General features: G+C 37.1%; 1 protein-coding gene across 5 annotated transcripts in view; it reads right to left on the reverse strand.

Annotated features, from left to right (window-relative positions):
- SPATS2L (spermatogenesis associated, serine-rich 2-like) overlaps positions 1–13,544 on the reverse strand; it is a 172,750-nt gene that overhangs the window by 33,802 nt on the left and 125,404 nt on the right. For all 5 annotated transcript variants that reach the window (XM_011949962.1, XM_011949961.1, XM_011949959.1 and 2 more), the window contains 2 exons: positions 5,860–6,066; positions 4,399–4,534 (listed from right to left, as the gene is read on the reverse strand). In XM_011949962.1, the coding sequence (XP_011805352.1) occupies positions 4,399–4,534; positions 5,860–6,066 (343 nt within the window). The remainder of the gene's footprint in view (positions 1–4,398; positions 4,535–5,859; positions 6,067–13,544) is intronic.

Raw genomic sequence — 13,544 nt, forward strand, 5'->3', positions numbered from 1 at the left:
CCTCCCAAGTAGCTGAGACTACAGACAAACCACCACACCCAGCTACTTTTTTTTCTTTTTGTAGAGACGGGGTCTCGCTGTGTTGCCCAGATTGGTCTCAAACTCCTGCCTCAGCCTCCCAAAGTGCTAGGATTACAGGTGTGTGCCACCTTCCCCTGCCACATTCTCACTTTTAGAGTTATTCTTTTGGCTGGGGTAGAGAGTCTCAACAGAGCATTTGTTAGCATGCAAATATGTCACTTTGAGAGGAAGGATACATGATTATCAAAGGAATGAATTTAGTAGTTACATAAGATAATTGAGTTTTCATAGTTAAAAAAAAGAGAAAAGGGTTATGGAGACACCACTCTAAACACCTATCTTGATTGAGGTGAGGAGCCCTGGCCTGTAGAGGGCAGCAGGAGGTTCATCCTGTCTGTTGGGAAGATGCAGGAAAATTGGCAGAGGAAGGGTAAGTGGGCCAGGGCTCAGGGTGCAGGCAGCTGAGACTCCTGACCTACTTTGAAATTCTGCTTGGGCCAGACCTGGCATTGCTTTGGGAAAAGTAAACACAAAGCATAGGAACATTTCTGGCCCATTGGTACAGAACACATGCTTTCACAGATTTCCCTTTCCTCTTGGAAAACAAAGCTGCTAAAAGGACTGCTCCCTCCAGCCCCCATTCTCTGTAGCCTCTTTACGCCTCCCCACGCCTAGCACACACGCTACCCCATTGGCTCATTCCTGTCTTCCATTTTCTTAGAGTGCTTTTAATTAGATGTTAAATTGACAATAGTACCTAACAGAATTTTTACAGCTCTATTTTGGAACACTTTTTCCCCTAGCATATGGTGGAACTATCAAGTATTATTCTCCTTCCTCGATTTTTTTTTTTTTTTGAATTTAATGTTTTATTGCTCATTTTAAGCCTTCACAATCAACTTGGACACATACAGATTTGTGATGAGAAGCTAGACTAGTTTGCATATAAAGCAATTAAATCTGGCAGCTATGATTCCAAAGGATGAATATTTTCCAGTTGTGGTAGGAGGCCAATCATACAGAAAAGAAACCAGCTGTTTCATGTTAGTTCCTGATGTGACTTTTCATACAGATGCTCATGTCGCAAAATTTATTTTCTGTTAAGATGTATTGTGAGGTCATTGTGTCATCTCTGTTCCCCTCGCAAATCCCTAATTCTTCCTGGGAAAATGAGAATGTTTTGTTATGGTAATGCAGACTACGTAACTGCATCCTGCTTAAATGACAACTTTGATTTTACATTTTAGCTAGTTAGTGGTTTTCTTCAATAACTGTACTGAACAAAATATTCTTCACAGCCCGGCTGGAAGAGAGATCATTTCGTTCATTTTACCTTGATGTGTGCTTGCTTGGTATTGAAGATGTGCAAACAACAGCTTGCTCCCAGCCTCTCAAAATCATCATTCTCATGAATTCCAGCAGTACTTTTCAGGGAATTTAGTCAAGCAGGACTCAGGTCCTTATGCTGGCACTTTTTGGTAGCAAAGTAAACATTTAGAATTTCTGACCTGAGTGTCCAGTTCTAAACTATACGACATGCTTGTTGAGTACGTTGTGGTTGGGATAACTGGGTGGCCCAAAGCAAGCAGAGTAGAAGAGGCACTGGAAATGGAAGGTAACATCTATGTTGCTTGTGCACCATATGCGGTGACATCTCTCTCAGAACTGGCACTCTTTCTGGAAATCACCAGAGAACTTGTCCCCATGTCCTCCAAATCTAGATATGCCTCATGATGTAATCCTGAGGCTACAACTGCATTAAAATGAGTACATTCTAATACACCTACAGTTCACTCAAAGTTTCCTATAATGCTTAGAATGCAGGATTTCACCATCAATAGGAAAATTTCATTAAAAAAAATTTCTAAGCTGCCGTCTTCAATTTTGTGACCTGATATTTCAAGAGCACCACAATCCCTAAAATTCATTTTCTTCCCCTTAGAAAACAAGAAGGAGGCTTTATTCAAGTACGTCACCATGTTTGCTGGGCTGCAAGCTCATTTGGAACAGAGGCAAGCTTTTTCTGTTTAGCAGACATGCATAGTTGATTTTAAAAAGCACTTTGGTTTTATTTTTAAGTTAACATTTATGCAATTATTGTGGAATCATTTTTATTAAGGATTAGATCAGAAAATAAGTGCTGGTGTTTACTCATTTTATAGCAATGGCATACCAAAAATGGTTGATCTAAATGTCTTCTTCGGTTTGCAGAAAAAGTGCCATTTTGTTAAGTAGGTGGCTTTTAAACAGCAGTACTACTTGGCAGCACTCATTCAGAAGTGATTCTTTCCATCAGTTTAAAACACAACATGAATTACAAGCAGAGAAAAAATATACAATTTCCTCGGGTGCTGACTTTCCTGGCCCCACGCTTTCAGCTCTTGAGGAGTAAAACTCTCACAGAATCTGTTATAAACTCAAGATGTCTCATGACCCATGTGATGTTCATTTTACTAAGAAATAAAATAAAATAAGAAGTACTCAGAGCAGTTGGAGAAGAGGGAAGTAATTTGAGGGCATTGTTACACTTTGTCAATTAGTGTATGAATCACTCAGATGGAAGGTATCACACAGAGGGCTCAGAGGAAGAGTTTATTTGAAAAGGCCACACTAAAGAGTAAGATAGAGTGGTCTTCTCTGAACAGCTAACTAATGCCTCTAGACAGGGGTTGACAAATTATGACCCTCATGAGCCAAATCTGGCCCACAGCCTTTTTGATTACGTAGGGCTGCCATTGAGCAGCAACAGCAGAGCTGGGTAGCGCACAGACACCTCATGGTCATAATGCTTAGGATAGTTACTAGTTGGCCCCATGTCTCTAGACCCTGGCTCTGGAGAACAGCCCTGGAAGCTGGGTATACTTCTAAGTGTTAAGGTAACTTACCTAAAGATAGATTGGAAAGTTATAAAACTATAAAATAATAGTAATAACAATTTTCATTGGTATAGCATCTTTAATTTCTCTAAGTACTCAAACATATTCTTGGAGTTGCTTTGAACAATATGATCAAACAGAGAAGACTTACGGTGACATCCAGATGCCACAACTGGGGATGGGGGAAGGCAGATGAATCCTCCCCTCAGAGGGCCTCTGAGAGGCTGAATGATAACTGAAGGAGAAACTTTTCTTTCAAGTTCCTGGTGCCTTCTGCACCCTTAGGATCTTATATGATACATAGCAGATGGTCTAAAATTCATGCATTTTAGATTAGTGTTAAGCTTAATTCTTAGTTTTACACAACTCTATAGTTTCTGCTAAAAAGCACATCAATGTCAAAGCAAGGACTTGGAATAGGAAAAACATGCAGAAGAAGTGATCAAATTCTGGAATCACGGGAGGCCAATGAGAGATAGGGAATATGTTACATGAACTTGGGCATGATGGATATGTGCCAACCCTTGGACTTTTGCTATTTCAGACCAAGCCGTCTCTCAGATCATCAGAGGGGCTAAGGATTATGTAATCTGGCAGCTGTGAGGGGGTCATCTTTGCTGCCACAAGGAGAGATGGTGCCTAAGAAAAAAGCCAAGAACGGAGAGAGCTAGGAGACTGTGGGAGGCACCAGGAGGGAGAGGAAGGAGAGAGGGTGAGACAGACTGAGTCCTGATAACATAATGAGGATTTACAGTCAAATTTGTCTGGAGGAACCTTCTGAAATTTTCACGTATATCAGCCAATAAATTCTCTTTTGTCTTTAACTAGTGTGACTTGATTTCTGCCACTCCAAACTGAAAGAGACCTAACTGATACGCTGAGAACATTTTTCTACTGATAATAACTAAACCTTTATTAACAGATGTATCATTTCAATTGTGGACATGAGCAAATATACAGGGTTTAAACATTTTCCATCAAAATCAGTAGCAGGGAAGGGCAAGGCAGGACCAAAACCATATTGATGCACCATGTTTAAATTCTAGTCTTAAAGTTACCCAAGAATGGGATTCCGTCGCTAAGCTTATATGAGATGTTTCTGAATTTCATTAAGGGAATTCTTATTTTATAATTATAGTGCTGGAAAATATTTTGTCTTCCTAGTAGTATTCATGATATTAGCCTTCCAGGGATTTATCAAAAATATTATTTTTTGAGGTTTTATTCTTTGTTGAGGTTTTGTTCTACATCATTCATATAGTTTTGGGCCAACTTTAAACTCCAGTGAATTATGTCTATCAGGTTTCTTTTTATTCAAATACTTTATCTTCTTTTTTATTCCCAAGATACATGCTACTGCCTGCAGGGCTTAACAAAATCTGCTGGAGAGTTATTCTGTGATGTTTATGTACTAAATAAACAACGTATTCCATCTGATACTTTTACCTGTTGGAACAGCTCAAGCATCACAAAGTTATAGTTCCTACGTTGAATCACTCACCAGTTGTGTAATTCAGCAAAGGCAGCTTTGATCTTCTTCACAGAACTATCCACTTCTTCCTTGATCATGACGCGGTATCTAGTTAGAGAAACGGTGCAGCGTTGCAAATCCTTCACTGATTTCTCAATATTTGGGCCTAAAATTGATGTCAAAAAATATTATTAACTTGAGCATTTTATCCTCTGTTTGTAAGCTAAATGACAAAACAAAGCAATTAGCCCACCAAGAAAAATGGACTCATCTTTCATCTAGTAAAAGTTCCATCAGGAGAATGTTTGTAACCCAGTGTGGGTGGTTTGTGTGGCACCTGAGGCTGTTATGATTTCACCAGTGGGGTCTCTGGCTGGGCCATCTGGGGTACGCTTGTCTCCTGCACTCTTTGGAAGGAGGCTGTGATCATTATGTTCTATCACAAATTGCAGCGCCTTAGAATCTGATATGTCTAAAGACCATTTGTGCTGCTGGCTCTCTCTATAAACACCACTTTGCATGGTTAAAAGCCAGCAGGGATTTTGGAAGAGGAAATTGACACAGAGACTGGGAGAGGTACAAATGAGCTAGAGAGAGGATGGGGCATCAGTGCCAGGTACACTGGCACTGGCCCCATCATCCGAAGCCAGGTCTGTAATTAGAGCAGCAGCACTGAAAATAGCTCTATGGGTGCCCATCTCGCCTGATTTCCTGAAACTGTCACCAGGGTCTACAGATAGTGTATCACAAACAGGCAGATTGTACTTATCACAATCAGGCCATGTTTCGTAGAAGAAAGAAATCCCCCTCAAGAAAAGTGAGAAAGCAGATCAAACTAAAGCCAAGGAAATCAGATACAACTGAGGCTGAATGAAAAGAATAGTATTTAATCTTCTGGGAATCAAAAAGGAAGTGATTTTCATTTTTAATACCAGTCATGTATCAAGTATATCCAAGCTCAGAAAAATCATAAAAATCCAGCATGTCAAATATAAAACCCTCTTTCAATGTTACATTGTGTGTAATTTCTAACACAGAACTGAATTTACATTGGGAAGACCATATCTAAAGAACATATACCAGCCTCCAGACTCATCTTTGTTCAATGCAAGTCAAGCAATTGCGTATCAGGGAAACATGAGTCCCTTTCAGCAGTTACATTTTTAAAAGAGCTCCTGCATGAGCACTTGCTTTATAAGATATTAGGATGGAAGGTATTTGTGGTGCAAGTTTATCCATGCCTACAACAAGAAGAATGGTCTCAGAGGGGCAGAGAAAGGAGATGTAATTCCACTTAAATATTCAAGACCTTTGATTACATGGGAGGAATCACATCTGCCTTTCCATCTATGTGGGTCACAGAAAAAAAAAATGCAATTTCATGTGCATCTCTCTTCACTAAGCAGCATCTTTTGGAAAGTTCTGTCACTCTGGCACTTTTCTGTATGTGCAAAATATGTTGAATCATTTGTGCAAAAGAAATCACTTTACCTCTTTTCTTTGCCAACTCATCTGGCTTTATTTCAAGATGAGCTGCAGGGGTATTGGACTTAACAGGAGATGTTTTTGCCTTAGGCTTGCTTGGGTTACAAGGCTGCTCAGCTGACCACTGTAGGCCATCTGACCTCTCTGTTGTTCCATGTATAGGTTTGGGGTTCCCATCTAAGGATAGTTTCTGTTGCAGTAGTCTGTTGCCTTCTGTAAGAAAACACCAAATAATGACTGTGAAGTGATAAACTAAAAACACTGATGATAAAGTGATGGAGGATGCCAAGATTTTTGTTTTTGTTTACAAGTTGGCAATAATGCCTTTCATTGCAAACAGTCAAGAAACTGTTTTAAAAGAATCCCCAGAAGATTAGAGGGTGTACTCGAAGAGCCTTGTATTTTGAGTAGGAAGACTTGGGCATGTTTTGGCTCTGGTAATTACTTGTAGAGTGACCCTGGGCATCTCTGAGCCCTAGTTTCCTCACACATAACTATCCAGGAAGGCTACTAAGAGGCCTGTAGAAGATGAGCAGTGCCTTTTCCCCCCTGCTATTCCAGTAAAGGCTTATGAGTCTTTAAGTACAATTTCATATTGAGGCTATAAAAATGTAGCCCTCATATCTCCAAGTGCTACATTAATGTCTTGTGATATTTTATTCGGAATTAATGAAGGCAGAAGAGTGATTGGAGATAGAGCAAAAATGAAGTGACAACAGATACTATAATCATTGCATCTAATTTATGGAGGGCTTAAATCAGAAAACGTCATCATAATATCTCAACTATATTTAAAATCTAGGGAGTCAGATTCTCTCTGGAGATGTAATAGATGTGGCAATAAATTAGCAGGATGTTGCTTTCGGCATCTTTTAAAGGTAGGCTCCTATTTAGTTATTGCTGGAGTGAATTAAATGGCACGTTAGTGGCCTGAAAAGGAAATGTATCACCCTTAACATCTTGCTTATTACCAGAGAAAGTTTTGGGTGTGAGAAAAGGGAAGCCAGTGTGCTTTTGAAGGCCAGGTTCTTGTAGAAAGCTTGATGAGTAAAGTTTGGATCTGGGAAAACCAAGTTCTGGTATTCCTTATGTCCTGGATAACCTTGTGGGAATGTCTTCACTTGTTTGGCTGACTGGCTTGCACTCAAACAGAACACAGTCATCTTTGTAATGCCCAGCCGTTTCAGATAGTCACCCTTGCGCTGCTACTCTCTACTCCCATGGTGCTTTGCTTTATTTAAAACCATGGTACCATGGTTTTATGTTTTAACACAAGGCTTCCGTATCTGCCCCTCACCCCTGCCTTGCAGGGGCTGCAACCTTTCCAAGGGCCAACACTGAGTCCAGTTCTGTTTTGAAGCCCTAGTACTTGTGTCTGGCTCAATGGCTTTCTGTAGAATTATGATTGAATTAAAGTACATTCAAAACAATTTCATAGAAAAAAGTAAAATACAATGAAAAATCTTACCTGACACAGTCACAGAGGCTACACTTGAAAAAATACAAAGGAATATGATCTAGGTCCTAGTCAGTTTGATTTTAGACATTAGTCCATTCATGATCAATATAATTAGACTTCAGTTGAATCCATCATTCATAACTTATGTATCAAGAAAGCACAACATACTTTTTATGAGCTGAATGAATACCCTTAAAAGTTTACTCACAGTACACAAAATGTTCAGCAAAGGTAATAAACAAAGTACATAAGTACTGAAAACAGCATTTCCTCCAGTAATAAAACAGATTCAAATGGTATTATGCAATTTTATCCTTAGTTATATTGAAGTAGAACTTCACTATAAGGCACTGGCTGTCAAACTTCAGTGTGAAATGAGTTTCCTTTGGTACATATTATACATGCAAGTTCCCAAACACCATTTCTAGAGATTCCAGTTCAGCCGTGGGCCCAGGCTTCTCCTCCCCAGGTGATTCTGTTGGAGTGGAGATGGGTGGTACCAGCCACCCTGAGAAACCCTACTGTAAAAGATAAAAGACTAATTTTATGTTGAGTCTATAAACATTTGTGTTAAAACAATGATATGTCCAAACTGGTTCCAAGTTACTACCTCTCTAAATCCCAGTTGAGAGGCAGTCTTGATGAGATACTATAAATTGAGAATTCTAGGATAGGCTGTTTTTGCACTGCTGTAAGGGAATACTTGAGCCTGGGTAATTTTTAAAGAAGAAGACGTTTATTTGGTTCATGATTCTGTACGCTGTACAAGAAGCATGATGCCAACATCTGCTCAGCTTCTGGTGAGGGCCTAAGGAAGCTCACAATCATGGCAGAAGATGACTGGAAGCCAGCATATCACATGGTGAGAATGGGAGCAAGAGAGTGAGGGGAGAGGTGCTACCTACTTTTAAACAACCAGATCTCACATGAAGTAACTGAGCAAGAACTCGCTTATCACCAAGGGGATGGTGTTAAACCATTCATGAGGCATCTGCCCCCCGTGATCCAATCACCCCCCACTGGGCCTTACCTCTGACATTGGGAATCGCATTTCAACATGAGATCTGGAGGGGACAAACATTCAAACAATATCAAATTTAAAACACAGATCTTTGTGTATAGTGTCGTAAAGAGATCATATTCCTGAAAATAAGCGGACTTATACTCTAACTTAATGGAAACAATGACCCTAGAGCAGAGGGAAAAAATTATTGTAATGAAATGCAAAATAATTTTAAATGGAAGCCAAGCATGCAAATGAGCATGGGCTCATTATCCTAGAGCTGAAAACATTTTGTTTGTATATCAGAGAACTGATATGTGGTCTACTGGTTCGTTTCAACATTCCCCTACTGGTTCGTTTCAACATTCCCCAACAAATATCAATTGAGAAATGTGAGTAGAGATATTTTTTTAGGTCCTGAAAAGCTGTCTCATTGCTAGTGGAATCATTGAACATAAAATCTTCAAGACCACTTGTACATATTTGCATACATGTATGACATGCATGTATGTCTTGTTCATCATTACTGTATGTGTTTGATATCTTGTAGATACATAATACTGAATGAATAAATCAGCATTACTTCAGTACAGACTTGTCTTCAAATATAATAAAACTCTGGTACTCTTGCAGATGAAAACTGGTGGAGGGTTATAGAGCTTTAACAGAAAGTCACTGTATCTAGTGACTTTCCTCTAACATTATAGTCCAGAAATACCATCAGCTCTCCATCTATCTGGAGTCCACTTGTAAACTTCAACAGGTTGTAGCTCAATGGAGGCTGATTCACACATAAGCCTCAGTGTCCAGTAAGGTAGCTACTGGTACATGTGGCTATTGAACACTGGAAATATGGCTTGTCCAAATTGAGATGTGCTGTAAGTGTAACATATATGCTGAAATTTGAATATTTAGTACAAAATAAAAAATTAAAATATTTCTTTCATAATTTAAAAAATATTGACAGGTTGAAATGATATTTTTAATACATTAAGTTAAATAAAATATATTACCCAATTTAATTCACCTGTTTACACTTTTTAAATGTGGCTACCAGAAAATATAAAATTATATACATATTATGTGTTAAATTTCTATTGGATAACACTAATAGGACACACAAGGAGTGTGAGAGTGTTGCTCTTCAGTGTGTAATCACTACTGATTTATATTTTAGAAAAGGATAATTGTTTTAACGAAGACTTATTATATCCTCTGCAATTTCTACATGAGAAAAGTGGTGACAGGGTGATGTACGTCTTGTTCGTCATTACTGTATGTGCTTGGTATCTCGTAGATACATAATAAATACTGAATGAATGAATCAGTGTTACTTTAGTGCTATGCATGCCTACGGCCCTTCCAATTGTAGGGAGCCTAGTTTGATATGAGTCTCTGGCTGTGTCTTCATCTAATATTCATCAAATACTTGAAGCACAGTAGTTGTATCATGGAAATAAAAGTTATCTCTGGAAACATCCCATCTGCCTAGATTTCAATACAAATTGTATACATTTTAATTTAATCCTTGTCCATGTATCTAAAAATGGCTCCTAGAAGTTTGTCTTTGAATTTAACGATTACTTGAGCCTTCCTTTTATTAAAAACACTTACCAAATCCCAATTTTGTATATATACACAAATGGTATATAATGTCCTGAGTATCACGTTGGTTTCTGATTCAAGGATTCAACAGACACATATGGAGAGCACACAATGTATCAGCTCTGGTTTATTAATAGGCAATAAATGAGAAACAGACTGACCTTAATAACTAGTATGCAAAATGTGAAAAAATAATGTAAGAGGATAGCAGGGTAAATCTTAATTGACCTTTCCCATTGAATTGTCTTGGTACCTTTGTTAAAAATTAATTGACCATATGCGTGACTATTTCTGGACTGTATTCCATTCCACAGACCTAGCTGCCAGTTCTCACACCACCATCACACTGTCCTGGTTACTATAACTATTAATACACAACGAGTCTTAATATCAGGTAATATATGTCCAGCTTTGCTCTTCTTTTTCAAGACTGTTTTGACTATCTTAGGTCCTTCGCATTTTAATATACATTTAAGAATCAATTTGCCTATTTCAACAAAAAATATGATGAGATTTTCATTGGTCTTGTGTTGAATCGATAAAGCAATTTGGGGGTAAGTGGTATCTTAACAATACTGAGTCTTTTGACCCTCGACATGACATACTATGCCATTTATTTAGATTCTAAGTTTGTTTCAGCATCATTTTATAGTTCTTAGAGTTTTGTGCATCTACAGTTAAATTTATTCCTAGGTATTTTAGACTTTTTATGTTACTGTTTATAGTATTTTTAAAAATTTCAATTCCAAAATGTTGGTTGCTAGAGTTCAGGAATACAAATGCTTCTTAATATATTGAACTTGTATCTAGCAACCTGGCTAATTTCCTTATTAGTTCTGGCAGCTTTATTTATTCATTTTTTGATAGATTTCTTAAGATTTTCTTTCTACAAACACAATGATGACAGTGGTAATGAAGTCTAACTTCTTCTTTTCCAATCATTCCTTACTTTATTTCCTTGTCTTATTGATCCTAACTACAAAGCGGAATGAGCATCCCTGCATTATTCTGCATCTCAGGGAAACTGCATTCAGTATTTTGTCAGGTATTACACAGCTGTAGAGTTTCCATATATTTATTAGACTCTAGACATTCTCTTGTATTCCTTCTTTGCTGAAAGTTTTTATTTTGTCAAATGAATTTATTTTATACACTGAGATGATCATATTATTGTTCTTTTATTTATTAATAATATTACATTGTTTTTTAATGTTAAATCACTGTTGAGTTCCTGACATTAACCACGCCCACTTGGTCATGGTGTATTATCCTTTTATATATTGCTTACTTCACTTGTTAATGTTTTGTTGAGGATTTTTGCTTCTTTATTCATTAACAATATTCTGTAATTTTCTTTTCTTGTAATGACTTTGTCAGGTTTTGATATGAGTTATGCTGGCCTCATAAAATGAGTTGGGAAGTATTCCTTCTTTCTATTTTCCGAAACTGTTTAAGATTGCAGTTATATTTATTCCTCAAATGTTCATGGAAATTCACTAATGAAGTCATCTGGGCCTGGCAATTTTAACTATGAATTTCCTTGATAAGTATAGTGTTATTCAGATTTTCTGTTTCTCCTTGTGTGTTTTGGTAGGGTGTGTTTTTTAAGAATTTGTCCATTTCATTTAAAAGTTGTTGGATTGGCATAAAGTTGTTTATAATATCCTGTTGTTAGCTTTTAAATGAATGAATTTAATTTTATTCCTGATATTGGAAATTGGTTTATTATATTTTCATTATGATTCAGTTCAAAATTTTTCTCATATCTCTTGTGAAATTTTCTTTTTGACTAATGGATTGTTTAGAAGATTAATTTTTAAACATTCAGAGATTTTCTAGTTATCTTATTGCTATTGCTAATTCAATTATGTGTTCAGACACCATACTCTTAAGATGGTACTTTAAAATTTGAAACTTATTTTATGGTCCAGCAACTGGCCTTTTTTAAAGTAAATGCCATGTTCTCTTGAAATTGTTGGGTGTGTTGTCCTATACATATCAATTGGTTCAAGTTGTTTGATAGTATTGTTCAAATCGTCTATGTTCTTACTAATTTTTAATCTATATGTTCTATCAGGTATTAATATGATATTAAGATCTACAATTGCTGTGGATTTGGATTTGTCACTTTCTTTAGTTCTATATATTGCTGCTTCATGGATCTGGAATCATTAGATGCACATATATTTAGAGGTGTTATGTCTTTTTGATCAATCAAACAACGTATTACTATGAAATGAACCTTGGATATGAGGCTTGTTGTTTTTCATCAAATTTGGATACACTGTGTCCATCATTTCTTCATAGCTTCCTCATTTTCTCCCTGCCAAATTTCCTCTTTGCTCTTCTTCTGAGACTCCAATTACACCTTCGTGAGACTGCCTGATACTGTGCCTTAAGTCACTGAGGCTCTGGCTTTGTTTGTTTTATTCTTTTACTTTTTTTTCTCTCTGTTCTTCAGTTTGCATAGTTTCTTTTGACTTGTCTTTAAGTTCACTCATCCTTTCTTCTTCATCGTCTGAACTGTTGCTAAGCACATCTGATGACTTAAATTTTCTTTCTCTTCATCCATCATATCCATCGTTTCTTTCTGTAAAATTCTCAACATATTTTTAATTAGCAATCCTTGTCTGCTAATTCCAACTTCTGTGTTGTCAATGGGTCTGTTTCTAATAACTAACTTTCTCTTCATTATAGGTCACATTTTCCTGCTCCTTCCCATGTCTAGTAATTTTTAAAATTGGACACTGACCATTTTGGATGATACACTGAGAAACTCTAGATCTTCTTCTTTTCCTTTAAAGGGTTTCGACTTTTGTTTTAACAGGTGATTAATGTACTTGCAGATCACTGTCCACTCTCTTCCTCCCTTTTTGCCTTGAGGATAAATGTTACGCAGCTAAAAGAACAAGTTGGGGGATGGAACAGATGGTAAGGAGATAGTGGGCTGTTCCTTAAAATACTTTCATTTAATTCCTCTGCTTTATACTCCTCTTCTTGAGTGTGCCTTCCATCCCATGTGCCGACTCTGAACCCAGGGCTCCCCCAGTTTCTGCAGGGCAATTATCTTCCTCCCCACCAAAGCTCCTCCCTCTGTATTCTATGCTGCAGCATCTGATTCATCAATAAAGCCCCTTCCATCTACTTCCCTTCTTGTGGAAATGGATACCCTTTTTTCATTTTCTTCAGTAATGTGGATTTCTACATTTAAAAATTTATTTACTACAATTTAAGGGAATTTGTTATGAAGACAACACAAATTCATACCTTTCTTTCTCTTGTTCTTGATATGCTTTATCAAATTATTTTTCAGTCAAGTTGTACCATTTACTCTCAGCTGTAGTGCCTGCAATTGTTCTCACATTTAACTCTTGCCAGCAGTGAAAACTATCAACTTACTGGTTACTAAATCTTAGTATCAACTTATATACTTTACTTGTCCTTAATTTGATTTATTTTATACAATAAATGAACTGTGCTGGTTGTTTTTGTTAGCAGTGCCAAAGAAAACAAACCCTCCTCTTGGGGGAAATATATAAACTTGGATTCAAAAGTTTTCATTATGTATGTACACCATGTATGTATTCAAATTTGAAAGTTTCTGAAAATATATATTTTTTTCTC

Source organism: Colobus angolensis, unplaced genomic scaffold (assembly GCF_000951035.1).
Source record: "Colobus angolensis palliatus isolate OR3802 unplaced genomic scaffold, Cang.pa_1.0 Scaffold30, whole genome shotgun sequence".
NCBI lineage: Eukaryota > Metazoa > Chordata > Mammalia > Primates > Cercopithecidae > Colobus > Colobus angolensis.